General features: G+C 42.4%; 1 protein-coding gene across 9 annotated transcripts in view; it reads right to left on the minus strand.

The window, feature by feature from the left end:
* The window catches only part of LOC147106607 (activating molecule in BECN1-regulated autophagy protein 1-like), a 514247-nt gene that overhangs the window by 37778 nt on the left and 457248 nt on the right, over positions 1–19221 (minus strand). For all 9 annotated transcript variants that reach the window (XR_015080961.1, XM_086007600.1, XM_086007606.1 and 6 more), the window contains 2 exons: positions 6796–6885; positions 1573–1760 (listed from right to left, as the gene is read on the minus strand). Coding sequence is in view for 8 of the 9 variants with exons in the window: in XM_086007600.1 (XP_085863726.1) it covers positions 1573–1760; positions 6796–6885 (278 nt within the window). In the remaining variant the exon portion in view is untranslated. The remainder of the gene's footprint in view (positions 1–1572; positions 1761–6795; positions 6886–19221) is intronic.

A 19221-nucleotide genomic window follows, 5' to 3' on the forward strand; every position in this document is an offset into this window, starting at 1 on the left:
ACAAGGTGACTCAGAGTAATAGTGGAATTTACTCTAGCAATGCCGAGGGCAGGTGGTGAGGTAATTAAAAATGTCAACAAAGTGCTAGGCTACATAACCAGCAGAGTGTGATACAAGTCTTCGGAGATTATGCGGAGGATGCAGACCACACGTAGGATTACTGTGTACAGTTTTGGTTACTGTACTATAAAAAAAGATTTGCAAACATAGAACAGGATGCAGAGAAGAGCAACAAGTATGATTCAAAGTGTAAGCGAGATGACCTATGAGGAAAGGTTAAAAAAGCTCAATCTCGACAGCCCAGAGGGAGAAAAAACACAACTAAGGGAAAACTAGGCAAAGAATATTAAATGACCTAGATAAGGGAAATCATGAATATTACTTAAAAATGAGGCCAGAGTTAAAAATATAAACTAGTGAACAATAAATTTGGAACAAAATACCACAGGGAGATAAATGTCTGGAATAACCTTCCAGGGAAGATGCAGACTTCAGATGAAGTTCGATGCCAGGCTGGGAGAGTTGGAATACTGCAGGGATGATCTTCAATGTTTCGAATAGACTTTTCTAGTCCTCAACGTTTCTGGTGTTCTTAAATAAATGCAGTATCACTACGGCTAAAACCAACTGGTACAGTAACACTTCAGTTCAAATTATAAAAGCCTGTCTCAACACCAGCTAGAAAACCTGCTATAAAAGTTCCAAATATATGAGAGAAAACTCATCTCAAACTCAGTTTGTCCATATATCACATACAACAGGACAATGTAATAGCTACATATTTATATATTTCAGGAAAAACAGACTCTTCCGGTATTTCCCAAAGGAATTGCAGTTTTCTGCCTGGGATTTTCCAATGAATCAGCCACCTCAGTACTTTAGGGGTTAAAAAAAGAAAAAATATTCAAGCAAACTTAAAAATAAAGCTTTAAAAAAAGCAAGGGAACATCTCAATCTTTGGTAGCTCCTGGCCATAGACACAAATGGTTTGAATATTGAAAAATAAATTAGTTCACAAATCTAGTTTATTTAAACTGTACCTGTGAAGCTATTAATATGGAACTGCATTGAAATAACTGTCCACAAGAAATGTTCCAAAAGGCAGTTGCTTTTACACCAAATGATAAACAGGATGGTCACAGTTTACAGTTAACTTGCTCGGGCTACTGTGAAGTCAGTTCCTCTACAATTTCCTAATTCTGACTTAAAATGATCCATTTACCACAAACAGCTCATCGGGCAGACCAACTCGAGTTTGTGTCCGCAGAAACTAGGAAAACAGCTGAGAATCTTAGAGAATTGAAGCAGCCATTTTGCTGCATTGGATTGGTCTAGACTATTAAGTATTTGCAAAATTACACAGAAAATAGGTGGAATTTGAAAGTTTTAAATGAAATTTAGTGTATTTAAAAAAGTCCACAATAACCCATGCATCATTAGAGATGCAGTTGGTTGCATAATCCCAGGGAACTATAGATCTTATGATATCGCCAAATTGCTGCAAAGGCCAATTCTCTCACTTGGCACTTTTACAGCTTATTCAAACCATTCCCTTGATTTCTAGTTCCTTACCCTGGCTGGTCCCTGAAGTGGTAGCTTCCTGTAAATCCCTGTCTGTCTGGGTCTCCGCGTTCTGTAGCTGTGGGGATGGCGTTTGGGTTCCTTGCGAGGTCACAGAAGGGGCAGGGTTGCGGGGCTGCAGACCAATAGCATTCATTAGTCCCATATCTCGGTCTGTCCTCCAAGACGTTCTGTTCGGCCTGGAATAGTAGCAGAATTATTATTCAGATAAGCGTCCCAATGATTTCCAGTCCAATTAACCAGGCTTCATGCTTGCCAACAAACTGCTTGCTGTCATTTATATTTTTCCTCCCATAGTGTTCTCACACCACCACGTTCCCCAGCTTTCTGGTTGGGTTGGAGAACTTCTCCAAAGGCCTCTGTCAATGCTATTCAACAGCTCATTTCTGGAAGATGTGAGAGAAAGTAACCAACCTTATTTGCACTCCTCTATAGGGAAGTGCCCAGCTTTTGCTTGGGACTTCCTACAGTTGCACAGTCACAACAGAGAACTCATCATATCGAAAATTATGGCCTAAAACCAGGTCTTGCCACTTCATTGTACATTGTATCAGAGCTTAAAATCATTTTATAGATATGCCCTCCCCCACCAAAGAATCTGATTTCTTAAATCAGATGTTCTACGACAGTTGATCCATCAATGTTTGTAGTGAAGTCCATTTAATAGTTCTGCAAAACTAATCAAAAGCGTAAAAATTTTCCTTTCTTAAAAAAGCTGAAAAAAATTTAACATGTACTGTTCAATCAGATACTCAATTGGCAGTATACAGTATCTGGATGCTTAGTACCAAGAACCTGAACCAAAGCAAGGATGAACGAAATAAAGAATATTTTTCTGGCAATTAATGTGTAAGATTGACTCTTAATCTTCCAGCAATCCTTCAATTGACGAGTACAGCATGCACATTGTCTATTATCACTATTCCCTCACAGTAAAGACTTCTGGAATAAATTCATAAGTCTCTGGTTTTGTCTTTAAACTTGTTTAAGTATTCCCAACACAATACATACAACACATCCACACCAATACATTAATACGCTCAAAATATACACTTCACATCTCATCCATTATGTAAAAAGCCACTTACCTTGCAAGATCAGCTTTCTGTGCTGAGTTTTGCTGCTCCACTAAAATGATGGCTATACCTTTTAATTTAATTCTTGCTTCAAACAGTTCAATATTACACTATCCACAACGGTTAGACTGCTGCACATCAGGGCATTATTGAGTCCAATGTTGTGGGGCTGGACATCTGTATTAGTGACCCAAGAGCCACTGGGTGTCACTTCAACAGGGAAACAGAGGTAAGCCAAAGAGATGTAGAATATGACTGGACTATTGAAGTGAGCTTAGACACCATTGGAGGGTGCTCAGCAACACCAACTTGCATTTATATAGCACCTTTAATGCAAGTAAAACCTAAGGTGCTTCACAAATAAACAAAATATGTGAAATGGGCACTAAATCAGGAACGGAGAGATTAAGTAGGTTCACAGAAAGTTTGGTTGAAGAGAAGGCACCAATGGGTCTGATACACAGAAAACTAGAATCAGAGGAACAGAGCATTCGGGGGTGGGAAGCGGAATATAGGTGTACAGGAGAATACAGAGGTAGGTTGGGATGAGGCCGTGTGGTGATTTGTGGACGGGAACAATAATTTTAAATGGTACATTCAGGGACAGGTAGACCGTGTAGATTAGCAAGAACACTGGGCAAGCAGGACTTGGTGTATGAGGAATACAAGTAACAGCTTTGGACAAGTTGGAGTTTATGGAGGGTGGAGGATGGGAGGCTGACTAGGATAGCAGAAGCAGTTGCTTGGCTCACAGGCTCACTATTGTTTTCATCATTGTCTCAAGCAGCCGAAGTTATTATAGGAGAGCATCAAAGCTTAAAAGCACTGGTTGTATTTAAGTCTACTTATGTAGATCTCAGCATTCAAATACCAAACCTAGAGGCTGCCTCTGGAGTCTCAGTTGCTGCAGAGATTCTGGTGTTTCAAATGACAGTTAAGGGATTTTCTCATATTTCACACTATTGGGATTCAATTCCTGACCACTGTAGTGCTACAATAGGATGAAATAATGGATGTCATTTCCAAGACAAATGAGATGCTGAACAAATTTGGAACTCGGGTGACTAAAGCCTTGTTATAAGTCAGTTGATTTAGAGGTCTAATTTCCTAATTTATCACTAACAAGGCACGTGAGGATAAGGTGCTGCTTTTCCAGGATGTGTGTGTCATGTGTGCAGACCTCGTTAGAAGCATTGGCCAAGCCTCAGTACACAATGCGTATGACGAGCGCACGCGCCCGTAGGGGCCACGCAAGTTCCGGGTTTAGGCATGCGAGGCACATGCGCTAAAACCCACAACTTGCGATCTGATCTGTCAATTCTTTTGACAGATCGCACGCACCCCCGGGAAAAGGGCCCCCGTGGGCAGCAATATCTGTCCAGCGAATGCCCGTGAGATTCTTACGCCTGGTAAAAGCCTGTAAGGCCTGCTTTTACCAGCGTAAGGCTTATAAAGAACAGAAAATTAATTTTTTTTCAATGATTTATACATTTAAAAATCTGTGAAATAAGGTAAGTTTATTTTTAGCCCCTTTTAAATATGTACATTTATTTTTCAAAAAGTTTAATTTTTGTTTTATTTAATTAAATGCCATTTTGATTAATTTTAAATATGTGAAGTTTATTTTTTTTATTTATTTGAAGTGTACGTGTATTTTTGGGGGTATTCCCATTCATACTTACGGGGTTTCCGTACATAGGGAATCCCCATACGCATGAATGGGGATCCCTTTCTTTCATTGGTTGGGCCAGCCCATGTGATCCCAGGGGCGCTTGCGAACCGTGCCCCTGGGATATGTGGGCCTCCACGCAGGTGTATGCATAGAGGCAAGTATCCAAACCTCCGGGACCATCGGGTAAGTTCGTAGGTTTTTTGCTGGTTGGAGGCATCTGCCCACGGGAAGCCTCCGACCACAAATTCAGGGCCAGTGTGTTTCACTGCCTAAATGGTTACTCTCTGTTTTATATTTGCTCTTGCAGTGTGGGCGACACTGATGAGGCTGTATTCAATGCCTATGCACAGTTGCCCCGAGAACAATAAGTTCATCAACCATGTAGAGTGGGACTTGGGGTGGTAAGCCACAGCTCTAACATTGCTGAAGCAATCACTAAAGGGCCCAGGGTAAAGTATCCTTTGATATATTCTCCCCATCAATCTGCTTAAACCTAAATTTAACCAACTGAAAAAGAAAAAGAATAGCGCCTTACACGACCTCAGGATGTCCCAATTTTACATCCACTGAAATACTTCTGAAGTGTAGTCACTGTTGTAATGTATGAAACGCGGCAGCCAATTTGAACACAGCAAGCTCCCACAAACAGCAATGTGATAATGACCAGATAATCTATTTAAGTAATGTTGATTGAGGGATATATATTGGCCAGGGCATCAGGGATAACTCCCCTGCTCTTCTTCGAAATAGTGCCATAGGATCTTTTACGTCTACCTGAGAGAGCAGACGGGGCCTCAGTTTAACCGCACCAGAGTGTCAGCCTAGATTTTTGTGCTCAAGTCTCTGGAAAATAAGAACATAAGAATTAGGAGCAGGAGTAGGCCATACGGCTCCTCGAGCCTGCTCCGTCCTTCAATAAGATCATGGCTGATCTTCGACCTCAACTCCACTTTCCCACCCGATCCCCATCTCTTCTCTTGATTCCCCTAGAGTCCAAAAGTCGAACTATCTCAGCCTTGAATATACTCAACGACTCAGCATCCACAGCCCCTTGGGGTAGAGAATTCCACAACCCCAAGTGAAGAAATTCCTCCTCATCTTCAGTCTTAAATGGCTGACCACTTATCCTGAGTCTATGTCCCCTCGTTCTACACTCTCCAGCCAGGGGAAACAATCTCTCAGCATCTACCCTGTCAATCTCCCTCAGAATCTGGAGTGGAACTTGAACCCACACCTTTCGACTCAGACCTGAGAGTGCTACCAACTTAGCCATGGCTGACACTCAGATTAGGCTGTGCTCTACATTAACAAGACATACTGTGAAGACTACTGACGTTACGTCAACTGATTCCTTTCACCAGTCTGTATTGGAGCTCATCAAGTTTAGTCAAACACTGGGCACAGTTTTAACTTAAGCTCTGCTTTGTAAAAGAACCTTTATAACACAACTGAAAAAGTCTACACGCTACAGGGAACTTGATAAACTAGCTAAGTGAGTAATTACTGAAGACTGGCAAGGTGTGGGTCACAGGAGGTCATGACAGTATCCATGACAACTTCCCAATCAAGCTTAAATACCCAATTTTACAGATTCATAAAGTTGTGCTGGTTTTCTGTTCACAAACTCACATTAGCAATTTTTGAATTATAGAGAATTAATGAACTGGGATGGCAAATATTTGTTCTAAATTCCTTTTACTGGCGTACATACGAAATAAAATCAATATTTTCCAAATGGCCTCGTCACTAAGTGGTTGAGTATTTAAATTACTAATTGCAAAGTAAAAAAACTCAAGGGCTCGACACATCACTCCAATCTTCCCGCCTCGTGACTCTCAGAGTTTAATTTCATTTGCATTATCTTGCATCAGTTAGCTCATCCCAGAACGGTCCATCACTCAGAACCTCCTGTCTCGCTCAGGTGAAATTCATCAGCTCTCCACCGAGGGCTAGAAGGGCTGTTCTGCTCTTTTGTTTATCATCCTCCTCAGTCCCCAAACTACACACAGAATCACAGAATCCCCACAGTGCAGATAGAGGCCATTTCGGCCCATCGAGCCTGCACCAACACATATCCCACCCTATCCCCGTAACCCCACGTATTTAATCCCCTAACACTAAGGGTCAATTTATCATAGCCAAATCAACCTAACCCGCACATCTTTGGACTGTGGGAGGAAACCGGAGCACCCGGAGGAAACCACATTGGTGAATAATGAACTAGAATCATAGAATCTTACAGCACAGAAGGCCGCCAATTGGCCCGCCGTGCCTGCCCCGGCTCTTTGAAAGCGTGCCTGCTGTTTGAAAATTAATGTTCATTCAGTTTTGTTTACTGCAGATTGTTGCTTTTTTGTGTTCTGATGTCTATGATACAGCCTTGTGGACTTCAAAAAGCAAGAGTTCAAATAACAAACTAAAGTAAAACTATGTACACCCAAAGCAGAAAGTTTGAGCCAGTTTTACCCAGGCCTCTCATTGGTCCTGTTGCTGTGGTGGGAGGAAACAGGCTCCGACAGTTGTTCCCAATTGTGTTCAGTCTCCAATTTCGATGCGCTGCAAAACAGAGAGAATACTGGTTAAGCCCCACCGCTCTCTTCCTCTTAGCACCATGTGCTTATTGAGTTCAAACACTTAACCTAGACTCGAGTCTATATCACAGAAATCACAGAAACTCCACAGTGCAGATAGAGGCCATTTCGGCCCATCAAGCCTGCACCGACACATATCCCACCCAATCCCCGTAACCCCTACACCAACACATATCCCACCCTATCCCCGTAACCCCATGTATTTAATCCCCCTAACACTAAGGGTCAATTTATCATAGCCAATCAACCTAACCCGCACATCTTTGGACTGTGGGAGGAAACCGGAGCACCCGGAGGAAACCCATGCAAACACGGGGAGAATGTGCAAACTCCACACAGACAGTCGCCCGAGGCCGGATTCGAACCCGGGTCCCTGGCGCTGTGAGGCAACAGTGCTAACCACTATGCCACCGTATCATAGAATCACACAGCACAGAAGGAGGCCACTCAGCCCATCGTGCCTGTACCGGCTCCATTCGGCCCATCCCCTGCTCTTTTCTCATAGCTCTGCAAATCTTTCTTTTTCAAATAATTATCCAATGCCCTTTTCAAAATTACTATTGAATCTGGTTCCACCACCCTTTATGTAGTGCATTCCAGATCATCATAACTCGCTGTTTATTAAAAAATTCTCATCTCCCCCTTGGTAGCCAATTATCTTAAATCTATGTCCTCTGGTTACTGACACTTCTGCCAGTAGAAATAGGTTCTCCCTATTTACTCTATCAAAACCCTTCATAATTTTGAACACCTCAATTAAATCTCCCCATAACCATCTCTGCTCCAAGGAGAACAATTCCAGTTTATCTAGTCTCTCTACATAACTGAAATCCCTCATCCCTGGTACCATTCTCGTAAATCACATCTGCATGCTCTCCAAGGCCTGTACATCCTTCCCAAAGTGTGGTGCCCAGAATTGGACACTATACTCCAGCTGGGGCCTAAATGGTGATTTATAAAGTTTTGCATAACTTCCCGGCTTTAGTACTCTATGCCTCTATTTATAAAGCCCAGGATCCCATATGCTTTTCTAAACAGCCTTATCAACTTGTCCTGCCACCTTCAAAGATTTGTTTATGTGAACCCCCAGGTCTCTCTGTTGTTGCACCCCCTTTAAAGATTAAGATGGAACTTAAGTGATAACTTTCCTAAGGGCATAAGTTCATTTCCAAACAAATCAACAATCACAACCAGCATTTCAATCGGATTTTAAACTGAGCTACCTGAATTGTGGTAGCCTAATGCCTATACATAGGAGAGGAGCTTCCTTAGTACATACTTTATGGAGTAAATAACTTTTAATTTCATTGCCAAACAAATAACCTACAACAGTGTAGACCGCAACCTCTTCCAGTCAGCAACAACTCTCCTCAGCCCACTTCAACCAGCAGCAACCATGCCCAGCCTCCTCCAGTCTACAGCAAACCATCCACACTGCTCCAGTCAGTAGGAACCCTCCCTAGCCTGCTCCAACCCACTCAGACCTCTCCAATCTGTAACAACCCACCGAATGGCTCCAAACTGCACCAACCCATCCCGACCACTCTAATCTGCAGAAACCCCTCCCCTTCCCGAACTGGTCCAATATGCAGCAATCCCGCCCCTTCCCGAACTAGTCCAATCTGCAGCAAGGCCTACCACCTAGTAGTAACCCCTGGTTTGCTTCAATGGGCAGCACCTCCCCACCTGCTCCAATCAGCAGCCCTGCAAATTTATTTTCAAAGTTCCTTCCAGCATGCTTTATTTGGTTGAGTTAGTGTTATGGACAAGCGTGACCCCTTACGCGATGCCTTGTAATGATTAGGAACATAGGAACAGGAGTCGGCCATTTAGCTCCTCGAGAGTGTTCCCCCATTCAATGAGATCATGGCTAATCTGTGACCTAACTCCATATACCCACCTTTGCCCCATATCCCTTAATGCCTTTGGTTAACAAAAATCTATCAATCTCAGATTTAAAATTAACAATTGATTCAGCATCAATTGCCATTTGCGGAAGAGAGTTCCAAACTTCTATCACCCATTGCATGTAGAAGTGTTTCCTAACTTCACTCCTGAAAGGTCTGGTTCTAATTTTTAGACTATGTCCCCTAGTCCGAGACTCCCCAACCAGCGGAAATAGTTTCTCTCTATCTACCCTATCAGTTCCCCTTAATATCTTGAAAACTTCAATCAAATCACCACTTAACCTTATAAATTCCAAGGAATACAATCCTAATTTGTGTAATCTCTCCTCGTAATTTAACCCTTGGAGTCCGGGTGTCATTCTGGTTAACCTACGCTGCACTCCAACCAAGGCCAATATATCCTTCCTAAGGTGTGGTGCCCAGAACTGCTCACAGTACTCCAGATGTGGTCTACCCAGGGATTTGTATAGCTGCAGCATAAGTTCTACCCACTTGTATTCTAGTCCTCTAGATATAAAGACCAATGTTCCATTAGCTTTTTTGATTATTTTCTGTACCTGTCCATGGCATTATAATGATCTATGTACCTGGACCCCTAAGTTTCTTTGGACCTCCACTGTTTCTAGCTTTTCACCATTTAGAAAGTACAAAGTGGATGACCTCACATTTGCCTACACTGAAATCCATTTGCCACAGTTTTGCCCTTTCACTTAATCTATTAATATCTCTTTGTAATTTTATGCTTCCATCTACACAGCTTACAATGCTGCATATCTTTGAGTCATTACAAAAATATTAATGATAAGTTTTACAGAAAGTGGCATGTTTTGATTAGGTCAACCAATGTTTTAACCTTGCACCCCATGAGTATTTATATGACGAATATTGTTCTGGTTGCCCGAGCACAATGCTTGTAACAGGATATTTATGTCCCAGACTTACTTTATGTGCCACTCTGTACAAGGTGGCTAGCTTTAGTCTCCTGAAGATTTGATAGTTTGGTTTATTCCCTGCTAATCTACATGTTTTGTTAATGTACCGAACACCATGTGTACTGGCACCAGTACTAATCTGAACATCTGTAGGTCAGAGCGCAAATGTAATAGCATGCAAAGGAGAACTGAGATAAATCAGACCTAATGTGGGAGCAGTAACCTGCAAAATATAAAATTAAACATGCACAGAAACTAGTTTATTATTAATTCCTTAATCCCAGCCACTGTTTTGTTCTTTAGTAGGGAGTGTTTTGGCAGACAATGAAAGTCCAGGGCAGAGCGCTCCGCTCCCTTCAGCTGATGCAGAATGATACTTTCACTGAAGAATTAAAATTCCGACAAGATTATTGCACATTTATTAGAAGGTAATCTGCATCTGATTGCTGAGAAATGAACACTGCTATATTATACTAGAAGAGTGCGTTAAAAAAAAGTAAAGTTGTTACACCACAAGATATCTTCAAAAAATATTTATCCATACTTAATGGAGGTGATGTTAATTTGTGAAGAAAAAACACTTTACGGTGAAGTGACATGAACTGGTTCACAATCAGAATAGAATTCCATATCCATTTACTACTTCCAACTAATTCTTCCACTTGGGTATTGTGTGGTATAATACAAATAAATGATGAAGAGCTGTGGGATGTGATTTATCCTACAACACTGGCTATTGCCGTACTTGAGTTATCAGGTCAGCCCAATTGTAGGATATAATTTGTACCCCTGGATTTTCATTACATACTTTCTATTTATAATCAAGCTATACCCTATGGGGGTGGGCACATCCAAAATACGACACCTCCAACAGTGCAACACTCACTTAGTACTGCACTGACGCGTCAGTGGATTATGGGGCTTGAACAAACAACCTCTGACTCAGAGGCGAGAGTGCTACCACTGTGTCAAAGCTGACAATATGTTTACCATTCATTGACAAACTTGCTAGGCCACATTTTTCTAAAATCCATCTGCTCTGCCCTCCTAACAAATTAGAAGCAACACCACCAAAAAGGCTGCGTGTTTGGCGTGGGCTGCAGAAATTGGGGGACTCCACAAAATTTATAAGTAAGTATTTCCCATTGATTTAAGAGACAATTGTAAATTCGTGGGGCGGTGAGCGCAATTTACTAAGTAAAATACTCTGAGATGAAAAATTACTCTTTTCTACCATTACTAATTGACTCCCGTGCAAATATATGGCAATAAACTACTTCTAAGTTACATGCTTTTAATTGGAGAAATCTCAAAAGCTCACAGCAGTACAGTAAGTGCCCAACAGTGGAATGTCAGCAATCCACCATCCTACAAAGGCAACTGAAATGTCTCTGTGATTGCAGTGTAAATTGGAAATTAATTAATCCATCCCTCATTTTGACGAACACAAAAAAAAGTTGTTTTCTGTTATCAGAAACTCAGATGTAGGGATGGGAAGGGGATTACGAAACCACAAAGTGAATTTATTTATCTTAAAAATTCCCAAATGTATAATCCATACAGCTAATGGGTGAAATAATGAGCTTTTAAAACTCCAGCGATGAATTACGGCTATACTGCATGAGAAAGGAGCATCTCATTAAATGCAAGGAGGAAAATATAATAAAAAAGATACATTTTTTGAGCAATAAACTACTTACATTTATAGATTTTAATAAAATTAATCAACGCGCATCACAAAGGTGGAATCAGAAACCAAATAATGATGGGAGAAGGGGAGGCCCAGTATATGGTCAAATAGGTTGGTTTTGAGGGGGGAAGAGAGAGGTAAGCAAGGGAGAGGGGTTTAGGGAGAGTACTAGAGTCTGTGGGGCCAAGCCATCTGAAGGCTCTTCCACCAAAGCTGGAGTCCAGAGACGGAGGGAAATGCCAGAAAAATGGAGGTGCTCCCTGGCATGTAGGCTGGAGGAGGATGCAGAGGTAGAAACAGACGAGGCTGTGGAGGGACTCTTAAATGGGGACAGGATTTTGAATTCAATGCTTTTGGGAATGGGAAGCCAGTGAAGGTTGAAGAGAAAAAGGGTTATAGGGAAGCAGGAGTGGGATAAGCTATGGGCAGTAACATTTTAGACAAGTTGTAGTTTATGTAAAATGGAAGTTGGAAAGCTCGCAAGGAAACTCAAGTGAGAGAGGTGTAGACGAGGGCTTCAGCAGCAGTGGAGATAAGATAGGAATGGAGTCGGGCAATGTTGGAAATACGCAATCTTGCTGGTGGCTGAATTTGAAGCCAAGCTCAGGGTCAGGGATTGCACACTGTTTGGTTCAGCCTGGGGTGAGCAGACAGGGATGGGGATAGAATTAGGTACAAGAGTGGAGTTCTTGGTGAGAGGTGAATGGGATAGCTTTGGTCTTGCAAATGGTATTTTGGAGAAAGTTCTAGCTCATCTGTAACTTAATATCAGACAAGCAGTCAGACAGCACAGTTGTGGTCATAGAGTTAAGAATGATGACGGAGAGGTAGAGATAAGATAGACTGTAAAAGGTAGACTGTAAAAGCTTCTATAGGTACGTGAAAAGAAAAAGATTGGTGAAGTCAACCGTAGGTCCCTTGCAGTCAGAATCAGGGGAATTTATAATGGGGAACAAAGAAATGGCAGACCAATTAAATACATACTTTGGTTCTGTCTTCACAAAGGACGACACAAATAACCTCCCAGAGAACATAGGGTCTAATGAGAGGGAGGAACTGAATGAAATCAGTATTTGTAGGGAAATGGTGTTACGGAAATTGACGGGATTGAAGGCCGATAAATCCCCAGGGCCTGATAATCTACATCCTAGGGTACTTAAGGAAGTGGCCCTAGAAATAGTAGATGCATTGATGGTCATCTTCCGAAATTCTATAAACTCTGGAACAGTTCCCATGGATTGGAGGGTAGCTAATGTAACCCCACTATTCAAAAAAGGTGGTAGAGAGAAAACAGGGAATTATAGAACGGTAAGCCTGACATCGGTAGTGGGGAAAATGCTAGAATCTATTATAAAAGATGTAATAGCAGAGCACTTGGTAAGCAGTGACAGGATCGGACAAAGTCAACATGGATTTACAAAAGGTAAATCGTGCTTGACTAATCTACTGGAATTTTTTGAGAATGTAACTGGTAGAATAGATAAGGGAGAACCAGTGGATGTGGTGTATTTGGACTTTCAGAAGGCTTTCGATAAGGTCCCGCATAAGAGATTAGCGTGTAAAGTTAAAGCACATGGGATTGGGGGTAAGGTACTGACTTGGATAGAGAACTGGTTGGCAGACAGTAAGCAAAGAGTTGGAATAAACGGGTCTTTTTCCGAGTGGTAGGCAGTGGCTGGTGGGGTACCGCAGGGATCGGTGCCAGGACCCCAGCTATTCACAATATATATTCATGACTTAGACAAGGGAACTAGATGTAACATCTTCAAGTTTGCAGACGACACAAAGCTGGATGGGCGTGTGTGCTGTGAGGAGGATGCAGAGAAACTCCAGTATGATTTGGACAGGTTGGGTGATTGGGCAGATGCAGTATAATGTGGATAAATGCGAGGTTATCCACTTTGGTGTCAAAAACAGGTAGGCAGATTATTATCTGAATGGCAATAGATTTGGGAGAAGGGGAAGTGCAACGAGACCCGGGTGTCCTTGTGCACCAGTCGCTGAAGGTAAGCATGCAGGTGCAGCAGGCAGTTAAGGCGGCAAATGGTATTGGCCTTCATAGCGAGAGGATTCGAGTACAGGAGCAAAGATGTCTTGCTGCAGTTGTACAGGGCCTTGGTGAGACCACACCTTGAGTATTGTGTGCAGTTTTGGTCGCCTTATCTGAGGAAGGATGTTCTTGCCATGGAGGGAGTGCAGTGAAGATTCACCAGACTGATACCTGGGATGGCAGGAATGACATATGAGGAGAGATTGGATCGATTTGGCTTATATTCACTGGAGTTTAGAAGAATGAAAGGGGATCTCATTGAAACTTATAAAATTCTAACAAGACTAGATAGACTAGATGCAGGAAGGATGTTCCCGATGGCAGGGAGTCCAGAACCAGGGGGTCAGAGTCTAAGGATAAGGGGTTAGCCATTTAGGACAGAGATGAGGAGGAATTTCTTCACCCAGAGAGTGGTGAACCTGTGGAATTCTCTACCACAAAAGGCAGTTGAGGCCAATTCATTAAATATATTCAAGAAGGAGTTAGATATATTTCTTAAGGCTAAAGGGATCAAGGGATATGGGGAGAAAGCAGGGACAGGGTACTGAATTTGGATGATCAGCCATGATCTCATTAAATGGCGGAGCAGGCTCGAGGGGTCGAATGGCCTACTCCTGCTCCTACCTTCTGTGTTATATTTCTAAGTGTTGTTGATATACATATGAATTATGTCACCAAGGGGCAGCTTATAGATGAGGTAAAGGGGATCAAGGATGAAAACTTTTGGCATACCTGAGGTGAATATGTATGGCAGAATTCAATCTAATAGTTAGCTATGTTGAGACAGGTAAGAGTGGTACCAAATGAGGCCTGTGCCACAGAGATGATGGGAGGGTGTAGTGACTTGCCATGCTGAATAACACAGTGAAGCTCAGGAAGATAAGGAATGATAGTACACCACAATCACCGGGGCCATCTCAATGCTGTGGGCAGTGCAGAAGTCAGACTGAAGGAATTCAAACCAGGAATGATGGGAAAGGTAAGGCTGGTACGAGGTGGCAATGCCAATTTGAAAGACCATAGAGAGGAAAAGGAGGTTTGAGAGGAAGGAGGCGGTCATGGGTGGGCTTTTTGAGGAGAGAGCATGATGATGTCACTTCTGAAGGGCAGAGGGACAAAGCCTGAGGAAAGGAAGCCGGTGATGGTACAAGTGTCCACTATGCCAAATGCCAAGGAGAGGGATTTGTGTAGTGAAGAGCTGAGTCTGGAGGGGATCGAGGACGTAGACATCACAGAAGAAATGAGCTTGGCGGTGGGGTTAAAAGAAGTTACAGAGTGATGTGAAGTCAAGGTCACAAAAATAAAACCCATCAGTTTCACAAAGGTACTCTATTAGAAATTCAGGATCGCTGCAGGTCCATGAATGAAGCAAAGTAAAAGGATACAACCAATGCTATTGCAAAGTGAAGAACTACTGATTGCAGATCCGTTAACATTGCAAACAATACAGGGGTAAGAGATATTATTCACACAGCATCTTCGCATCAGTCATTATATCTTGCTTTTCCGAGGAACCACCGTATATAAATAGAGACGATCTATGCAAGAATGAAAAGACTACAATGACGGTGCTACTGATGAATGTGACAGTTCTTCAATGTGGCAGTTGTTACTTTGACTGGTGATTACTGAATGTCCGTGAGCAATCACAGCTATCTTGGAATCACCGTACATCTGATTGACGTTGCTTGGACAGTATAGTCTTATGCGCTGACAGTAAAGCATAGCAACAACTAGTTGCATTTATATAGCGCCGTTAACATAGTTAAAAGTCCCAAGGTGCTTCACAGAAGCGTAATCAGACAAAAATTGACAGCGCGAAACTGACATTACGACAGATGCCTTTGTCTTCGGCCTTCCCAATGTTGAATTGGAGCAAAGTTTGGCTTATCCAAGACTGGGTGTCGGACAAACAGTTTGACAACGCAGAGGCAGTGGAAGGGTGGAGAGAGTTGGTGGTGAGGTAGAGCTAGATGTCAGAAAGAGACACTACGCTGAAACATGTGCAGAGCATTTCTTGGATATTGCAAGAGAGTGGTATATACACAAGGCAACAACAATCGGTACCGACAATGCACACAACTTTTTTTTGATAGCAGTAGCCAATCTTATGTCATTTGAACACTTGCCATACATCGCTCAGTCTATTGCGATCAATCACAGTAACGCTTAATGCTGCCGTGTTCTAAAACTTAATGGCAAAACGTAGAATGCTCGTGGGCCATTTCAAACATCGTCCAGCTAATAGTGCAGAACTAGAAATACAGCGGGTTGCAAATGAACAGAAACGAGAGTCTCTTATACAAGATGATTTTACAAGATTGAACTCTGCATTGCAGATGGCTCATCAACATGCTTAGGAATAGATTCACTATCACAGCCATGTTAGCCCTTCAGAAGCAGTGCTCATTTCCACTGAATTTAACAAACTCTAAAAGATGGAAGCCCTACAGGTATGTGACCGAGCTCCTTAGGGGAAGAGATGCATATTTCCTGCTTCATCATTTTACCCACATTGTACCATTTATTTTGAGTTATGGCTGTCTCAGATAATGACCCAGCCAGCACGTTGTTCACTTTAAAAACTCTTTCACTGCAGACTTAACTAAATGCAGAGAAAGTACCAATCTCACATGGCTGAAGACAGCAACAGCTTTGGCCCCAAGAGGGATGAGATGTGGAAGTTAATTCTTATCTTACCGACGTCCGAAGTGTCACAAGACCAGAAGCTTGGGGCACTAACTACAGGTGCTAAATCACCAAAAAGAACATTTTGCGGCATCTGATTCCGAGGAAGAATACAAAAGGAACAAAGCGAACCAACCCCGCTTCTGATCATTATGAAGCAGAACCAGTTAGCAGCATGGACGACTGTACTCTGGAATGGTGATTGAAGTGTGTTGGTGCCAGTGAAAGTTTAGCAAAGCCTTCATGGAAATATTTAGCAAAGCCACTTTTCTCGCTTTCGAGTCAGATTGCAAATAAGAGCATTATCTCCTGAAAACAAACACATTTGTCTGTCTAAGAAACTAGTTAAATGGCAGCAAGAAATAGAACTGAAGTTTATTTTAGACTCGTAGGCGGGGGTGCATTTTATTTTGCCTGTGGCTATGTAAGCCTACCAAATTTCTGTTTTAATTTGCACGTTTGGATATGACTCAAGTTTTTGCTGTTCACTTAACAATAAACAGTTCAGTTTACGAGTTTTTCTATATAATTCCATGCAATAATAATAGCATCACTAATGAGATGGATGCAGTAATTGTATCAATTAAATCTGAGATTAAAATTTTTTAATCAAGAGTCATTGGAATGTTTTAATTGTCTGACAATTGATTAAAAACACTCAGCTCAATATTATGCTTTAATCAAGATTTGTGGCGAGGGTACATATTATGTAATATACAGTACTGCAATATTTGTACATAAGTCCATTTCACCTTTTGATTAATGAAATATAATATACAGAAAACATTAGCACCTAAAGCAATATTACATATTAAAAGTCTCCAACTGCAAAAGTTGTAGATATGAGGAAATACAACAACCATCATAGCGCCCTTAATGTAGTAAAACATCCCAAGGTGCTTCACAGGAGCATAAACAGACAAAAATTGATACCGAACAAAAAAAGGAGACATTAGTACAAGTGACCATGAGCTTGGTCAAAGAGATAGATTTTAAGGAGTGTCTTAAATGAAGAGAGGTGGAAATGTTTAGGGAGAGAATTCCAGAGCTAAGCCCCTAGATGGCTGAAGGCACAGTTGCCACTGGTGGGGCGAAGAAAGTGAAGAATGAACAAGAGGCCAGAGTTGGAGGAGTGTAGTGGTGGAGGAGGTTAAAGAGATAGGGAGGAACAAAGCCATGGAGGGATTTAAACACAAAGATGAAAATGTTAAAATCGAGGCGTTGTTGGATCGGGAACCAATGTAGGTAATCGAGCACATGGGTGATGGGTGAATGGGACCCGATACATGCTAGGATACAGGCAGCAGAGTTTTGGATGAGTTTAAGTTTATGGAGGGTGGAAGATGGGAGGCCGACCAGGAGAGCGTTGGAATAGTCGAGTATGGAGGTAACAAATGTATGGATGAAGGTTTCATCAGCAGATAGGCTGAAGCAAGGAAGGTGACAGGAGATATTAAGGAGGTGGATGTAGGCGGTCCTGGTGATGGGGAGGATAGGGATTCGAAAGCTCAGCTGAGGGTCAAATAGGTTGTTGAGGTTGCGAACAGTCTGGTTCAGCCTGAGACAGTGGCCAGGGAGTGGGACAGAATTGTTGGCGAGGAAGCAGAGGACTGGATGTCAGACAAGCAGTTTGACAGCATCGAGGGAGTAGAGGGGTTGGGAGAGCTGGTGCTGAGGTGGAGCTGGGTATTGTCAGCGTACATATGAAACCTTACGTGTTTTTGGTTGATGTCTCCGAGGGGTTGAGTGCAAATGAGAAATAGGAGGGAGCCAAGTATAGATCCTTGGGGGACTCCATAGAATAGTGCGGCAGTGGAGAGAGAAGGCAGGAGATTCGGGCTACACCTGGATAGGTAACAGTGGAACCAGGCGAAGGCAGTCCTACTCAGCTGAACAAAGGAGGAGAGGCGTTGGAGGAGAATGGAGCGGTCAACTGTGTCACAGGCTGCAGACAGGTTGAGAAGGATGAGGAGCAATAGTGCACCACAGTCATATAGTGACTCTGATTGGTGACAAAGAAGACAAGACAAAATAAGAAATAAAACTGCCCATAAAGCCACTTATTGCTACATTGTGCAACTCCTTTAAAGAACAGGATTAAAGGTTATAAGGATAAGTATAGCCATAGATGATCAAATACTTTACTGAGCACTTCCTGTGCTGCTGGAATTATGGAATGTCATGTTTTTAATGAAGCTGGTTTGAGTTGAATGTTAAATTAACACCCTGAAACTTTTCCTCAGTGAGAAATTTAACAGAGCATTTTCATCTTAGAAACTCACCCGTGTACATTCAACTTCCTGATGAGTTTAAATAATGGGGAGGGCCATGACGCTGCAAACTGTGTACAGTTGGTTTAACAACCATTACTAATTCCATATTTTTGTGAATAAATTCACTATGCTACACTCTCAGCAGGGAGCGGTGTTTGGTGGGAGCATGGGTCAGAGCTGTAACCGCAACACTGTGCCGCCAATTCTCCAATCTCACATTCCCTTCTGGGAGCGCAGGATCGGGAAGATGCTCTTGCAGGTTCTGAAGAACAGAATTCTCGTGTCAGGATTTTTACGAGAGCAGAAGGAAAAGGGATCACATCCGAAACTTCTGAGAACTGGAGCAGCTGTGAATGGAGACAACCTCTCCTCTGAGGAAGGGGTGAAAAATGTAGAATCAACTCAACTGCCTGCATATCCTGTACTGATGAACTGTTAGAGTAGTTGCTGATCTGGAAGTGGCTAACTACATCTCGCAGCTCCCGACTAACAGTGCTGCACACGGAGTGATGTTGTTGTGTCAGTGAAATTAATCAACAGGATTGACAATAGCAGCAGAATGAGCCGAAATAACGGGGAGAATTATTCTTTGCACTTAAGATTAATCCTTTGCCTAATCCTCAGCCAGAGCCATGTCCACGGCACCATGGGTGGCTCAGCTGCACGGGGAAGGGGCGGGGGGGAGGAGGAAGAAGTGTGGAAGAGCAATAGTGGTAGGGGATTCGATAGTTAGTGAAGGAGACAGGCCTTTCCGCGGCCGC

Source organism: Somniosus microcephalus, chromosome 15, assembly GCF_052327205.1.
Source record: "Somniosus microcephalus isolate GS21.2 chromosome 15, FLI_Smic_1.0, whole genome shotgun sequence".
In the NCBI taxonomy this organism is placed as follows: domain Eukaryota; kingdom Metazoa; phylum Chordata; class Chondrichthyes; order Squaliformes; family Somniosidae; genus Somniosus; species Somniosus microcephalus.